Source organism: Nothoprocta perdicaria, unplaced genomic scaffold (assembly GCF_003342845.1).
Source record: "Nothoprocta perdicaria isolate Ctin4 unplaced genomic scaffold, notPer1 scaffold_44, whole genome shotgun sequence".
Taxonomy (NCBI): Eukaryota; Metazoa; Chordata; class Aves; order Tinamiformes; family Tinamidae; genus Nothoprocta; species Nothoprocta perdicaria.
This window is the reverse complement of record NW_020455688.1, coordinates 625,147-637,118: the sequence shown is the minus strand read 5'-3', so window position 1 is coordinate 637,118 and position 11,972 is coordinate 625,147. Positions and strand designations below refer to the sequence as shown.

The 11,972-nt window shown below is 41.6% G+C and overlaps 1 protein-coding gene across 1 annotated transcript in view; it reads left to right on the top strand.

Annotated features, from left to right (window-relative positions):
- Nucleotides 1–3,640: 3,640 nt before the first annotated feature.
- Nucleotides 3,641–11,972, top strand: part of GRAMD4 (GRAM domain containing 4) — a 49,025-nt gene continuing 40,693 nt past the window's right edge. Inside the window, exons 1-2 of the mRNA XM_026046387.1 lie at nt 3,641–3,859; nt 9,689–9,809. Of these exons, the coding sequence (XP_025902172.1) occupies nt 3,698–3,859; nt 9,689–9,809 (283 nt within the window). The 5' untranslated portion in view covers nt 3,641–3,697. The remainder of the gene's footprint in view (nt 3,860–9,688; nt 9,810–11,972) is intronic.

Below are 11,972 nucleotides of genomic sequence, written 5' to 3'. Positions count from 1 at the left end.
CAGATTTTTGGAATATGTCTGACCAAGTCAGGAGGCGGCAGTGTATGTTTGGAACACAGCTAAAATAGTTATATTTATGATCAGTTTGAAAGAGGGAGAAGCAGGGCAGAGTTTCTCTGAGTTTGACATACACTTTGTCCCCTACCTCCCCTCTGGTTTTGCTGGTAGTTACTAGGAACAGCATGAAACCAGTAGCTTAGAGGGTGGCTTAACTGGGAGAGAGGAGGGATGAAGTAGCTGTGAGTGTGAAGAAGGGGTTTGGTTTTTAGTTACTGTATTTTTCAATAAATTGGTCTTTTTTTCTTTTTTTTTTTTTTTTGAAGACTCATTTGCTCTCTCAAGCATATTATTTTTGCCCAAAGTGGTTTGGAATACAAAATCTCTGAGAAGTTTTATTCATAGCGACCATGAAACTGCTGCGAGAGCTTCTCTATTTGTTGCCTAACTAAACAGGAGTTAGGTGCCGGCACGAGGTGCTAACGTAAAACCAGCTGGGTTTAGAGGGCTCATTCGACTGGAGGCCAAATGAGCTCCTAGAGGAGCTTGTTGGCAAGCGTGGTTTTTCGCTTAAATAAATCTCCTATACCTGTAAGTAGTCTTGCAGAGCTGGAAGCCTGGTACATGCAAACAGTTTTTCGACAAAAAGTGTTTAGGGATTTTAAATTACAAATAAGCAAGTACTGCTCACTGCAGTATTGTCCTGCTATTGAGGAATGTGATTCCTTGCTGCCTCTTTTAATGTAGAGCTCATTCAGTGCTGCTTTATATTTAGGAAGAATGATGGCTAAGATGATGTTTCTTTTCTACTTACCAGCATTACTCTTAATATTTTAAAGCCAGGTTTGCAACTCAGGACTACATCTGTTGGCCAAATTAATCTATGAATAGATCTAAAATATGTGAACTGGCCCAGGGGGAAACTAGAGCCTAGGACAGCCTGTCTCCCAGGCTGTCCCAACACTAGTTCATCCTTATTATTTTTCATATAACTCTTAGCATTTGTGGCATGGCTTAATGCCAAAACATAAAAGCCAAGTGAGCCTTGTTCATAACTGCTGCGTTGTAGATCTGAGTGGCCTGGTGTGTAAAATCAGTTGAACACAGATAGAGATCCGTGATATTGGAGGGAGCACAAGATAACTGTGCCAGTGCTTACCAGAGGCTTAAACTTCCCTGATAGCATTTGTTCTCTAGCTGCTATTAATAGCAGGGCCTAGAGATATTCCTGGATGTGATAGCTGACAAGTTTCTCCATCCAATAGTCAATGAATGAGCAAGAAGTGTTTCTATTTTAAACCCAGCTTTGACAAGTAATAGAACTTTGACGAGAAGCAGTCCGCAGAAAATAACCTTGATGTGAATTATCACAAGTGACTCTCTTTAAGTGGAAGGATAAATGCAGGACTACAACTTTAAGGATCTCTGATAAGCAAGAGAGAGTTATTTCCCTCCTCTAGCCCTCCTTTTATTTTCTATATATATTTTTCTTTTTGCCATCTGCACTGTAGGTTGTTTTATTAGTTTCAGTCTTCCATGCTTAAGCTAAGGGTGCTAATAAATCTTGGCCGAGGTGCAAACTAAGGAGGAATTTCAAGGAACTCGGTGTGAACAGTCACTGCAGAAGCGTTGGTGAGAACCTTCATTGAAAGAAGAAAAATTCTCCTGGGCTGAGGTTTGTACTGGAAGTGAGAGTTGCCTGAAGCGCTGTTCCCTTCAGTCCTGCAAAGGCTATTGGAGCCAAAGGAAAAATCTTCCTTGCTCTTTATTTTATATGCCTGGTGTAACTTGTGCCTAGATCTATTTTGGCTTTTTTTCCTTCTTTTTCCATCTCACATCGGTTCCTGGGATCGTGTGCAATGAAGCTAAACGTTGCTTTTAACAAACAGGAGGGAGCATGTGAACCATGAGGAAAAGAGGAGGGGATAAGTGTCTCAATACAGTTTTATCACAGCAAAGGTCCATTTGGTCAAGGGGACTCTCGAAGTGGATTCTGTTTGCATGTGTCTTGAACAACTTGTGCTTTAAAATTGTTGCTATGAGACTTAGAGTTTCCTGTTCTTTGTCCCTGTTCTTTGAAATCTAAATTATCGAGCAGCACCACGTGACCTAAAGATAGCAAATATTGTATACCTTTATGTATGAAAGAAGTAATAGTCATCTGAGCCTCTGAAAGCCTTGATTCTCAGTACTCTCCTAAGACAGCAGTGTTTTCCTTTTTGAATTCTGTTCTACATGTGGTCTGGACTTACCCAAACTGATGCCCTGCTGATTTAACTGGATAGCTTTACTAGCTGGCCCATGTAGCATACTATTAAATGCCTTATAGTAGGTATGGATTAGTGGAGAAATTCCAAGGCCCGTAGAAGCTTTGTAAAGGTGCAGCCACGGCAGACACTATTGCAGGAAACTTTCTTCATCTGCTACCAAGGTAACATCTGAAAGATGATTGCTATTTTTGTTGTGTTTAAAGACTCATCTCAGCACCAAAGCTTAAACATGCTGATCAAACAGATTGCTCAATTCAACGTGGGTCTTAACCAAGTGTCCGTGGGACGCCAGGGGTTTTGGTTTAGTTCACCTTTGAAAAAGGCAAACAGAAGTGTAGCATGTGATAGTTTTAGCAGAATGAGAGAAGTGAGTCCTTGCAGACGTGGGTGGTCAACACAGGGTGAAACAGATGAGCTTCTGCCAGGATTTTATGTGGCTTTGCTGTCTCCATATGCAGGGAGACAGATAAGCTTCACTCGTTCCAGCAAGGTCCAGGCTAAGTCGCCGTCTGTGTGTTCATCGTGGGGGTGAGAGGAAAAGGAGCTCCCTGGGCTCAGACACGGAGTTTGCACCAGGACACAGTGATTCAGCACTAGCTGCTTGTGGGCTAGGTTGCTAGTTAGAGCAGTCCCTTCAGGAGAGGCAGGGGCAAGGAACTAAACTTGGTTTTAAAATGGAGCTTGTGACCTTGGGCACATGCCGGTGCACGTAAGTACAGCACCGGATCCCACTGATCCAGCAGGTCCCTTCTACACTGTAAAGGATACAGAGCAGAGTGGTGACATGCTGCCCCTGTATGCAGTGAGCTTGCTTCTCTGTATATACAAGATGGTTGGCAGTGATAATTTTAAGGATTTTGCACTGTAGATTTGAATATGAGTTGTGGTGAAATCAGCAGCTCTTTAAATTTTTGGTGGGTTCTTCTGTCTAGATCTGTCTGATGGTTTTCTTCAGTAAAGCTGCTTTCAGTGTGTGAAGTCGAAGGAGCATGGTGGTAGGGCAGCCTGGTGGTTCTTTTGCTTTGATTCTTCATGGGATGTGATGATCAGTTGTGATATGAATGGACTTTCATGTGCACCTAGAAGTACCACCAAATTGAAGAGCATGGATTTACCAACAGGACCCATTTGTGTTTGTTTCAAGTGATTTATTGCAAACTAACTTTTCATTCTTCCTGAGGGGCATGGGGTTGTTAGCTTGTGCTTGTTCCGACTTAAAAATCACCATGAGATGTGAGAGAGAAGCAATAATTATTATGGGGAGGGGAGGAGCGACACAAACGGTCTTGAAAACGGTTAATGGCAAATTTGAGATGAGGATGTGTGTGTTTTGGGTTATTGCAAGCTTTCTAATGCATCATTAATATCTTGCTTCTTGCAGAGACTCCAACCGTCATGTTAAGGTAAAGCAGAAAAGCTCAGTGCTGAACATGCTAAAGAGGCTGGACAAAATAAGGTTCAGAGGTCACAAGAGAGATGAGTTCCTTGATTTAGCAGAGTCTCCAAATGCTTCAGACACTGAATGTGGAGATGAAATCCCAGTGAAAATACCTCGAACATCACCCCGGGACAATGAAGAGCTAAGAGACCCTGTAAGTACTTGCTTTGCTTTGACTTTTGCTGCATTAGATTATATAATGGGGGGGGAAATAGCAAAAATATTAAGTCTTTGAGAGTCGTTTTGGATTTATCACAGGTTTATGGATTAGTGATAAAGTTAGTAAATAGGCTTCCATTTTGTGGAAAGATCAAAATAATCCCTTAATGTTACAGCTCCCTGTCCCGGCTATTGCTTTTAGATGTTGCAGGTTGATGGGTCAGTTAGCCTGAGTTTGGGCTTCTGATTCCTGTCTACTTTTATTTGTTTCGTTCAGCTACTGACGAGCGAGTCTTAAGCCTCTTAGCTGAATGAGGGGTTTCTGGATGCTTTTTAATTGAGGAAACTCAAAAGTGCTCAAATGCCACAGGCCAGAACTGTAGCAGATAGCAGCATTTGGGGAGCAGGATTTGTTGATATTTTCATTAGAGCCTCAAGGGTCACCCTGCCTTGTTCTTTACTGCACCAGGTACCCAAAAGTGCTCCCGTGTTACAGAGCTGCTCTAAGCCCGTGCAGGGGCTGAGCAAGACTCTGCAGTTACTAAAACTGCAGTTTTAGTAAAACAAGCAGCTCTTAGTGCTTGTTAGCAGAAGCTAAGGAATGTCTGTGGATCCTTAAATGTGGACTGTTGGGTTCAGGCTAGTTACCACAGAGCAATTTAGCTGTGTTTAGAAAGTGGCCTGGAAGCCAGAATTTGCTCTTTAGATTTTCAATTTAGTTTTCCAATCACCCTTTAGAACAACACTGTACTGTTTCTGATCCCAGATATAGTCAAGTAGTTACCTGAAGATGGTGCTTCCAGCAGGACAAGAATGAGCTGCTAGCTTATTTCTTGGTTGTGTCAGTGTAAAAGATTAACTGTGCAACCCTTAGGCATCTTCTCTGGGAATGCTGGCAAGTTATATCCCTTTTTCATAGCTCTAAGTATTTTTTGATCTAGCTTAAATGCACCTTTTTGCCAGATTTTTTTTTTTTATGATCATAACAAGCCAGTGGTAATGAGAGGTGTTTTTTTTCTTTTTGCAAATAGCCTGTTTTTTGAGCATATCTGAAATCTCCTGTTAGCCAAAGCTCTGTTGTTTGCCTTTCCTTTGCTCTTACAATTCCACTGAAATCATCTCTCCCAAGATTTATCGAGATGGATCTCTCGGGTGTCTAGTCTGTGGTTCAGCCCTTGCCTTGCAGTGTTCTCTGAGGTTTGTCCTAGATAAATAGTGGCTTCTGTTCATTAAACTTGTGGCATTATATTAATGTGAGGAGAGTGAGGAATGCAGAATCCCAGAATGGTTGAGGTTGGAAGGGACCTCTAGAGCTCATCCAGTCCAACCCCCTGCTCCAGCAGGGACACCCAGAGCACGGGGTACAGGGCGGCATCCAGGCGCCTTTGGAAGATCTCCAGAGAAGGAGACTCCACAGCCTCCCTGGGCAGCCTGTGCCAGGGCTTGGGCACCCTCATGGCAAAGTTCTTCCTCATGTGCCTGTATATCTATTTAGAACAGCTGGGGTGCCGAGCTGGAGGCTACAGAAAAGTTAAAAAGCCTAGATGCTATTTTGTACAGGAGGGCAGTAGTTATGAGATGGTGTAGCTGAAGGTATTGTGTGGCAAAGCTAAGGTTTTGGGCTCATTATAAAGCTGTATATTCCTGTGCAGTTGTGCTGGTGCTCACTTTCCTCAAGCTGCAGGGTCTGTGCAGCTAGAAAGCAATAGGAAGAGAACCAGTGTTTCTGGCCCATTACATAACGTCAAGTAAGCTGTCCTGATGAACTCTTTGGAATATAATTTAGTTTATATTTCTCTGAAATCTGAGAGAAGGAGAAAAAGAGCAACGACATCAAACTTGTTATTTTGCCCTGCCTGTGATATTGTGGAATTCCAAAGCCAGTAGGATGTTGGAACAGGGCGGAATAGCTGTGGTGTTACAGATACTGGACACCAGTATCTGTATGATATGTATGAGGAAGGAGGCCTGAAGTACAAAGTTTGGGGGATCAGCACTTAGCTCTGCCAGACATCTGTCCCTTTAAGCTCTGCTGTCCATCCATAGAAGGAAGGGAAAAGAAATAAATCCCCTACTTTGCAAGGGTGCCAGGAGTAAGAAAGTAATAGTTGTGTATTTGAGTCAAGAAAGTATTTGTACATGCAGATGCACTTACATCTGTATTTGAGTAAATATTGATAGAGTGGCAGAGTTCCCATGAACAGAGGGGTTCAGAATAATGTGGCCCTTTCCTGTTGAGATCGCATATTTGAGTTGTGCCTGAATTGATTTTAACTTGGTGACTAAAATTCAAATCTAAATTGTTTATATGGAGTGGCTTTCTTTTATGGGATCTCTAAACCGCCTAAATGGTTGCATAGTCAAGGATCAGGTGGAAAATCTAGTATTGTTGGTTTCTTTCCATTTAATCCCTTTAGGGAACTGTTTAAAGCCTGCAAAAATCAATGTATGGTCCAGTGTTGTGCATACATGCAAGTTAGACTGCACGTCTTTCACCAAGAGGTGAAAATGTGTGGCCCAGGTTCCTGACCTGCATCATTAGTCATAGATCTTTTTGCTGCTATCAGCCATTCTCTTGTCTGCATATAAATAAATACGTATTTAATTTCTCAGCTGGTGTATTACCTACCGATTGGCCCCTTAAATCTTGCCCTGTTAAAACTGTGCAGCATAGTCATATGAGTGAAAAGCACCTAGGGAGACACTGGCTGTTCCTCAAGGCACTTAGTGGTCGTTGATGAAAAATCCCGTGCTGCTTGCTGCGGGGTACCTTGGCTCTTGGGTAGATTCAGGATAGATAACCCTTTCTTAGATTTCTAAAGATACTTGTATACAATACCTACCTATATTGCTGCCTGACAGTATTGGTTAACAGATGACATCTTTGCTAAGCATCTCTTTCAATTCCTGAATGACTTCACATATTTAAAAATGTATGACAAATTGGGAAGCAAAGGGAAAACAAAAAAAATAGTCATACATTTTTAAAGTACGGGCATTCAGCCCTGTATGCACTATGGATATTTCTGTATTATTTGGCAAACCAACATAACAGAGTAGTGGGAGAGAGGGGTAGCCACTTCATTCTAGCCTCTGGAAGTGGATGCTGATGTCCGTGGCGTTGTGACATTGGCAATGGGGGTCACGTTGCTTGTCCATGGAGATCAAGTCCCCATTGCTCAGTATTCCTGGTTTCCTTTTCAGCTGGTGCAGTGCAGATTGCCCCCTGTCAAATCACACTTCTCCCATGTGGCTGTGTTTTAAAATACCTTAAAACATTGCTCCTGCAGCTTGGTTTGCAAAGATGCCACGTGTTGGAGGAGGAGGTTTCCCTGAAAACGAGTCCTACTGGCGCTGGCTCGCTTGCCTCCTCATAAATTGTCTTGTCATTTTGTTTTATGAAGTTATTTATGCCTAATTTGCAACATGATTTGTTTTTAGAACAGTGAGAAACTGTTCAGTACTGTGTACAAGCAGCGTGAACCAACTCTGTACAAAGAAGGCTCAAAGTCTCTTTGGGGAAAGGGAGAAAAGAACAAATCTGTGCTTAAACCCGTGCAGATCCTGTATTAAGCAGTCAGTGCGAATTGCAGACTGAAGCCCTCTTGTACCTGGCATGTTGTGCTGAAAGCAGCCTCATCTATTTATGTGCGTTCCCTGCCCACGTGCTAGGATTAAATCTGAGTTAATGTGGTGCTTAAATTAATTGATGTTCCCGCACAGCCTGGCTCTTCCCGAAACCTGTCATTTTAAGCCTTTAACAATACTGTCTCAGTGACCTCATTTACAGTCATTTGCAGGTATAAAGCATTATACTAAGACTGCAGTTAAGATATTAACGTATCTAAACATGACTAGCACTTAATTTTATGTACATTTTTTGAAGGGGATCTAATTTCCTAGGATGTAGATGTCTGAAGAAGATGATCTAAAATGTAGGATACGCTGTGGGCATTCCCTATATGTGCTAGAGGGGAGGGCTCTGGCTGAAGGAGAGTGTTGTTAATTTGCTAAACCACTGGGCTAGGCAAATAGCAACTAAAACAGCCTTGATTATTACTATGATTAGTGCCCCCCTGGTAAAAATAATATTGCTGCATTTGAGAACTGCTGCTCTTCAGTAGGTTAATTACCACACTGAAAATGAGATCTTTACTAGGACCATGCGGTGACAGTGTGTTTGGAGCTCACAGCCCCAAAGAAAATTCCAGGGCTTGCAGGATTCTGTGGAAGGGGGAAGCCTCTCTCCTTGGGAAGCTGATGTGAAAAGCTTCAGCTGTAGGAGGTTTAGAAACCCATTTGCATGCGGATATGTGGGTTTTTTTTGAGCTCCGGAGCTGGATGTGGCTCAAAGCAGCAGCTCTGAACTCTGCTAGTGGTTTACAGCAATCTGCCATCATCAGAAATCCTCCTTTAATCCCCGGCTCTGCCTCTTCACAGGCAACTCTCGTGGCATTTTGCTACCTTCCTAGGCCTTGCCAAGTCCTGCGCCTGTTCTGCACTAAGTAATAGTGACTGCCAACATTTTAAGAGGGCTCCTGAGTCCAATATTGTCAAAGCTGGAAAGGCAGAGGGGAGTGGAAGAGCAGAATTCAGTGGAAGCCTTTAAGGCTTTTCCTGTGAGTCATACAGAAGTCAGAAAGGGCATCTCCATAGTGCGGGTTAGTTAATCTAAAGTGAGTGCCAGCAATATCCTTCAAGAACAGTAGAAGAAAACTCACTCAGTGCTGGAGTTATTGCAAGATAAATTTTCTTAGCATGAAAGTTGAGCCACTCAGGACTTCACTTCAAAGGTGGTACCTTTAATTCAGAGGCAGAAAGCTGACCTCCAGCAAAGCGATTGCCTTATTCCCTATCTTTCTATTTTACTATTAGACAATACTTGCATTATTTTAACCCTAATTATAAATGGAAATTATTCTTAGGAAGCAGCCTAATGCCTAACTGAGTGGATTTTTTTCCCCTAACACAGAAGGTCACTGTAACCTCTTTGAATTAGTGCAGTTTTGGACACGGGCTGTTTTTAGCTGAACACAGCTAATGTGTCTACAGAGGCATTGGGTTTAATGCTCTAGCAGGTACACGCATTTGGAAACTTTCAAAATGAGTCAATATTGGTTTGTCTTCCTTTTTTTGTATCTCTTGGTCTTTTCCACTTCGTAAAATTAGCAGTTCCGGTATCCTGGGCTTTCCTCCACTGCTGGTTTAATGCCAAGGAAGAAGGGAAAGCAGAGTTGATCTGTCTTGATGCACTTCCAAAATACAACCTCTTTTTAAGGGTGAAATACCTTTTTGGGCACCGACTTGAGCAGTAACTGGGGTAAGAGCTGGCTGCTTCCTCTGAGCCTGCAATCCTCTGAATTACACACTATAAACTGACATCAAAACACACAGTATGGGTTTCCTCACAAGTCAGTGAAATAGAGAAAAGTCTGTCTTCGGCTAGACTCATTTCATGTGAAATGTTGCATTGCCCTTTGAATGGGAGAAGAAAAGGGACCGCATACGTTTGCCTTTAAATCAGCAGGAGAAAGGCAAAGCGATGGTGCAGCAGGACTGGGAAGGGCATTTCTTTTTAAACTCTGAGGTCTGCTCAAGTGCATTTGTAAACCTGCAGGGAGCTCCTGTGGATTTCATTAGCTCTTGTTTCTTCATTTTGGTGCTTGAGTGCTGGATAAGAGGCACGGTGAGTTGCTGGTGCTTGCACATTTTTCAAATGGCTCCGGGTTTGCTGCCACAGAGGTAAATCCATGTATAGAAATGGTAAAAAAAGGGAAAAGAAAAAATGCCTCTGAGCTGTCAGTGTGTTCTGGCTTTCTTGTAGGCTGGTCCAGGGACCATCATCATGGCTTCAGGAGTCCAGGACTTTAACAGAACGGAGTCTGACAGACTGAATGAGATCAAAGGGCACCTGGAAATAGCCTTATTGGAGAAACACTTTTTGCGTAAGTATAAAATAGTGCTCTGTGGACTGGAATGGCTTAAGTCTATTGAAATAAGGCTGAGAGTCTGTTCTCTAAACCTGCAAATGTTGGCGCTTGAATTCTGAGGTGTTTGATGAATGCATAAGACACACGGGCTGCCTTTTCTCGAGAAGCAGCATTTCCAAGGTAACTGGGTGATTTATATATGCATATATATATATATATATTTCTGCACTGCACTTCCTCACTACACACTTCACTACATGAGAGAAGCTGCTACTTTGAAATCTTAATGTTGACATCTCTGTGTTATCGTGGAATTAATTGAATTCTTCATGGTGGCTGAGTGGGTGTTTTTGTCTGGTAGTAATTGAAAGAAGTAAGGGACGACTAAAGGGGCAACCAGTTCATTTCCATGGCAGCTGTTCCAAGAAGTAATGCATCTTAAAATACCTTTCTAACAGAATGGAAAATGCAGATAATCAAAGAGTATTGAAAGTTACTTAATTAGTATATGTATGTGTGTGTCCATGTGTATGGAAGTATTGCTCACGGCTAGAGGTATTCATAAGGTTTTTGAGGTTGTATTTTGGCAGGTCTGAGCTACTGACTTGCAAGACAGGATGGGTTTCAATCACACCCAGTGAAAATGGAGGACAAACATTCCTTTAATTCCTTTAAAGAAGGAAATCTCTGTAATAAATAAACTACAGATCTTGCTCAATTACTTCCCTAAATGGTCATTGTAATGGGTTGTTTTTGAATTTGAGATTATGAAGGTTGTTTTTATGGGATCAAAGTGTGTCAAGTGTTTTCTTAGGATAGTGTACTATAGTTCTTGACGAGAATCTGTAATCTAGTACTAATAGTTTAGGACTTGTGTTGTCTTCAGCATATTCTGAAATCCTTGAAATTAATTTTCTGTGACACATCTATCCCTTTGTACTATTTCTTTGATGTTTTTTTTCCCTCTGCGTGAGGAAGGTACTCGGCTAGAATTTATAGTGAATGCATCTTCTGATCCCTGAAAGAAGCGTCATGACTGGTGTACAGAGCAAAAGGAGATGTTCTGTTTGACTTGCCTCATTGCTTTAAGTGATTTACTTGACTTTATTTAGCTCTGTTGTGCAAACTTACCACATACTCCCTATCTCTCCAGGGATGCTATTTTTATTTTTTAAGACTAGTTGAGACTTTTGTGACCTCCTAATGTAATCTCATGTGTAGCAGGAACAGCAGTACTTTCCAGAATTGATTTCCAGCTTGAAATTGATTTCTAACTTGAACAACAACAAAAAAAGTATGCCACAAGTAGTCATTTTAACCACACAGAAAGGACTGGAAGTGAATTCACAAGCAACAAAAATGTCTGAGAACCATATATATAAAAATAAAAACAAAAAAGTTCATTTCCTCCTTTGATTTCATGCTGTAGTTTGAAAACCATCTAATCAATCATTTTGCCACCTTTAGCAAATCTTTTCCTTTTTCATGGGACTTTATTACAAACTGTAAGATTAGTGGTAATGAAAGCTCCTTGTTCCATTTCCACAGATTTGTTTTTTAACATAGCAGCTTTCTAATCAGCCTGATCCTTTAACTTTCTACCTTTTCTATACCTCTTATTTACAGGTGCATTTTATAATATAGCTAGTAGGTTGAAGGAGAAGAGAATTTTCTCCCAACTGCATAGTATGTCTAGTAAACATATGCACTACAATACAACCACATAGTTGGTATCTGACTTAATCAGATGTGTCTGATTTAGTCTTAAACTCCATTCAGTTTTTGGCTCCGTGGTGTTTTCAGTAAAACACATCCACTCTGGGTGAAGAGGAAGTCTAGGGTGAATAGTCACTGGAGACAAAAGCAGATTGCCCAAGATGCCAGGTGAATTTCATCATTCAGGTAACGAGTGGGTCTAAAAATCTGAATTGGAACAACTCTGTTGATATGTGAGGGTTAGTAGCTTTTTTTTTTTTTTTTTTTTTTAAAAAAAAAAAAATGTAGTCTGTGCATAGTTCATTTTTCTTGTTCTCCTGGGTTGTGTGTCACGGGATGCAGCTGAACGTTTAAAGCCAACGTCACTCCAGTCTTCAAAAAGGGCAAGAGGGAGGAGCCGGGCAATTACAGGCCGGTCAGCCTCACCTCTGTCCCTGGAAAGGTGATGGAGCGGTTCATCCT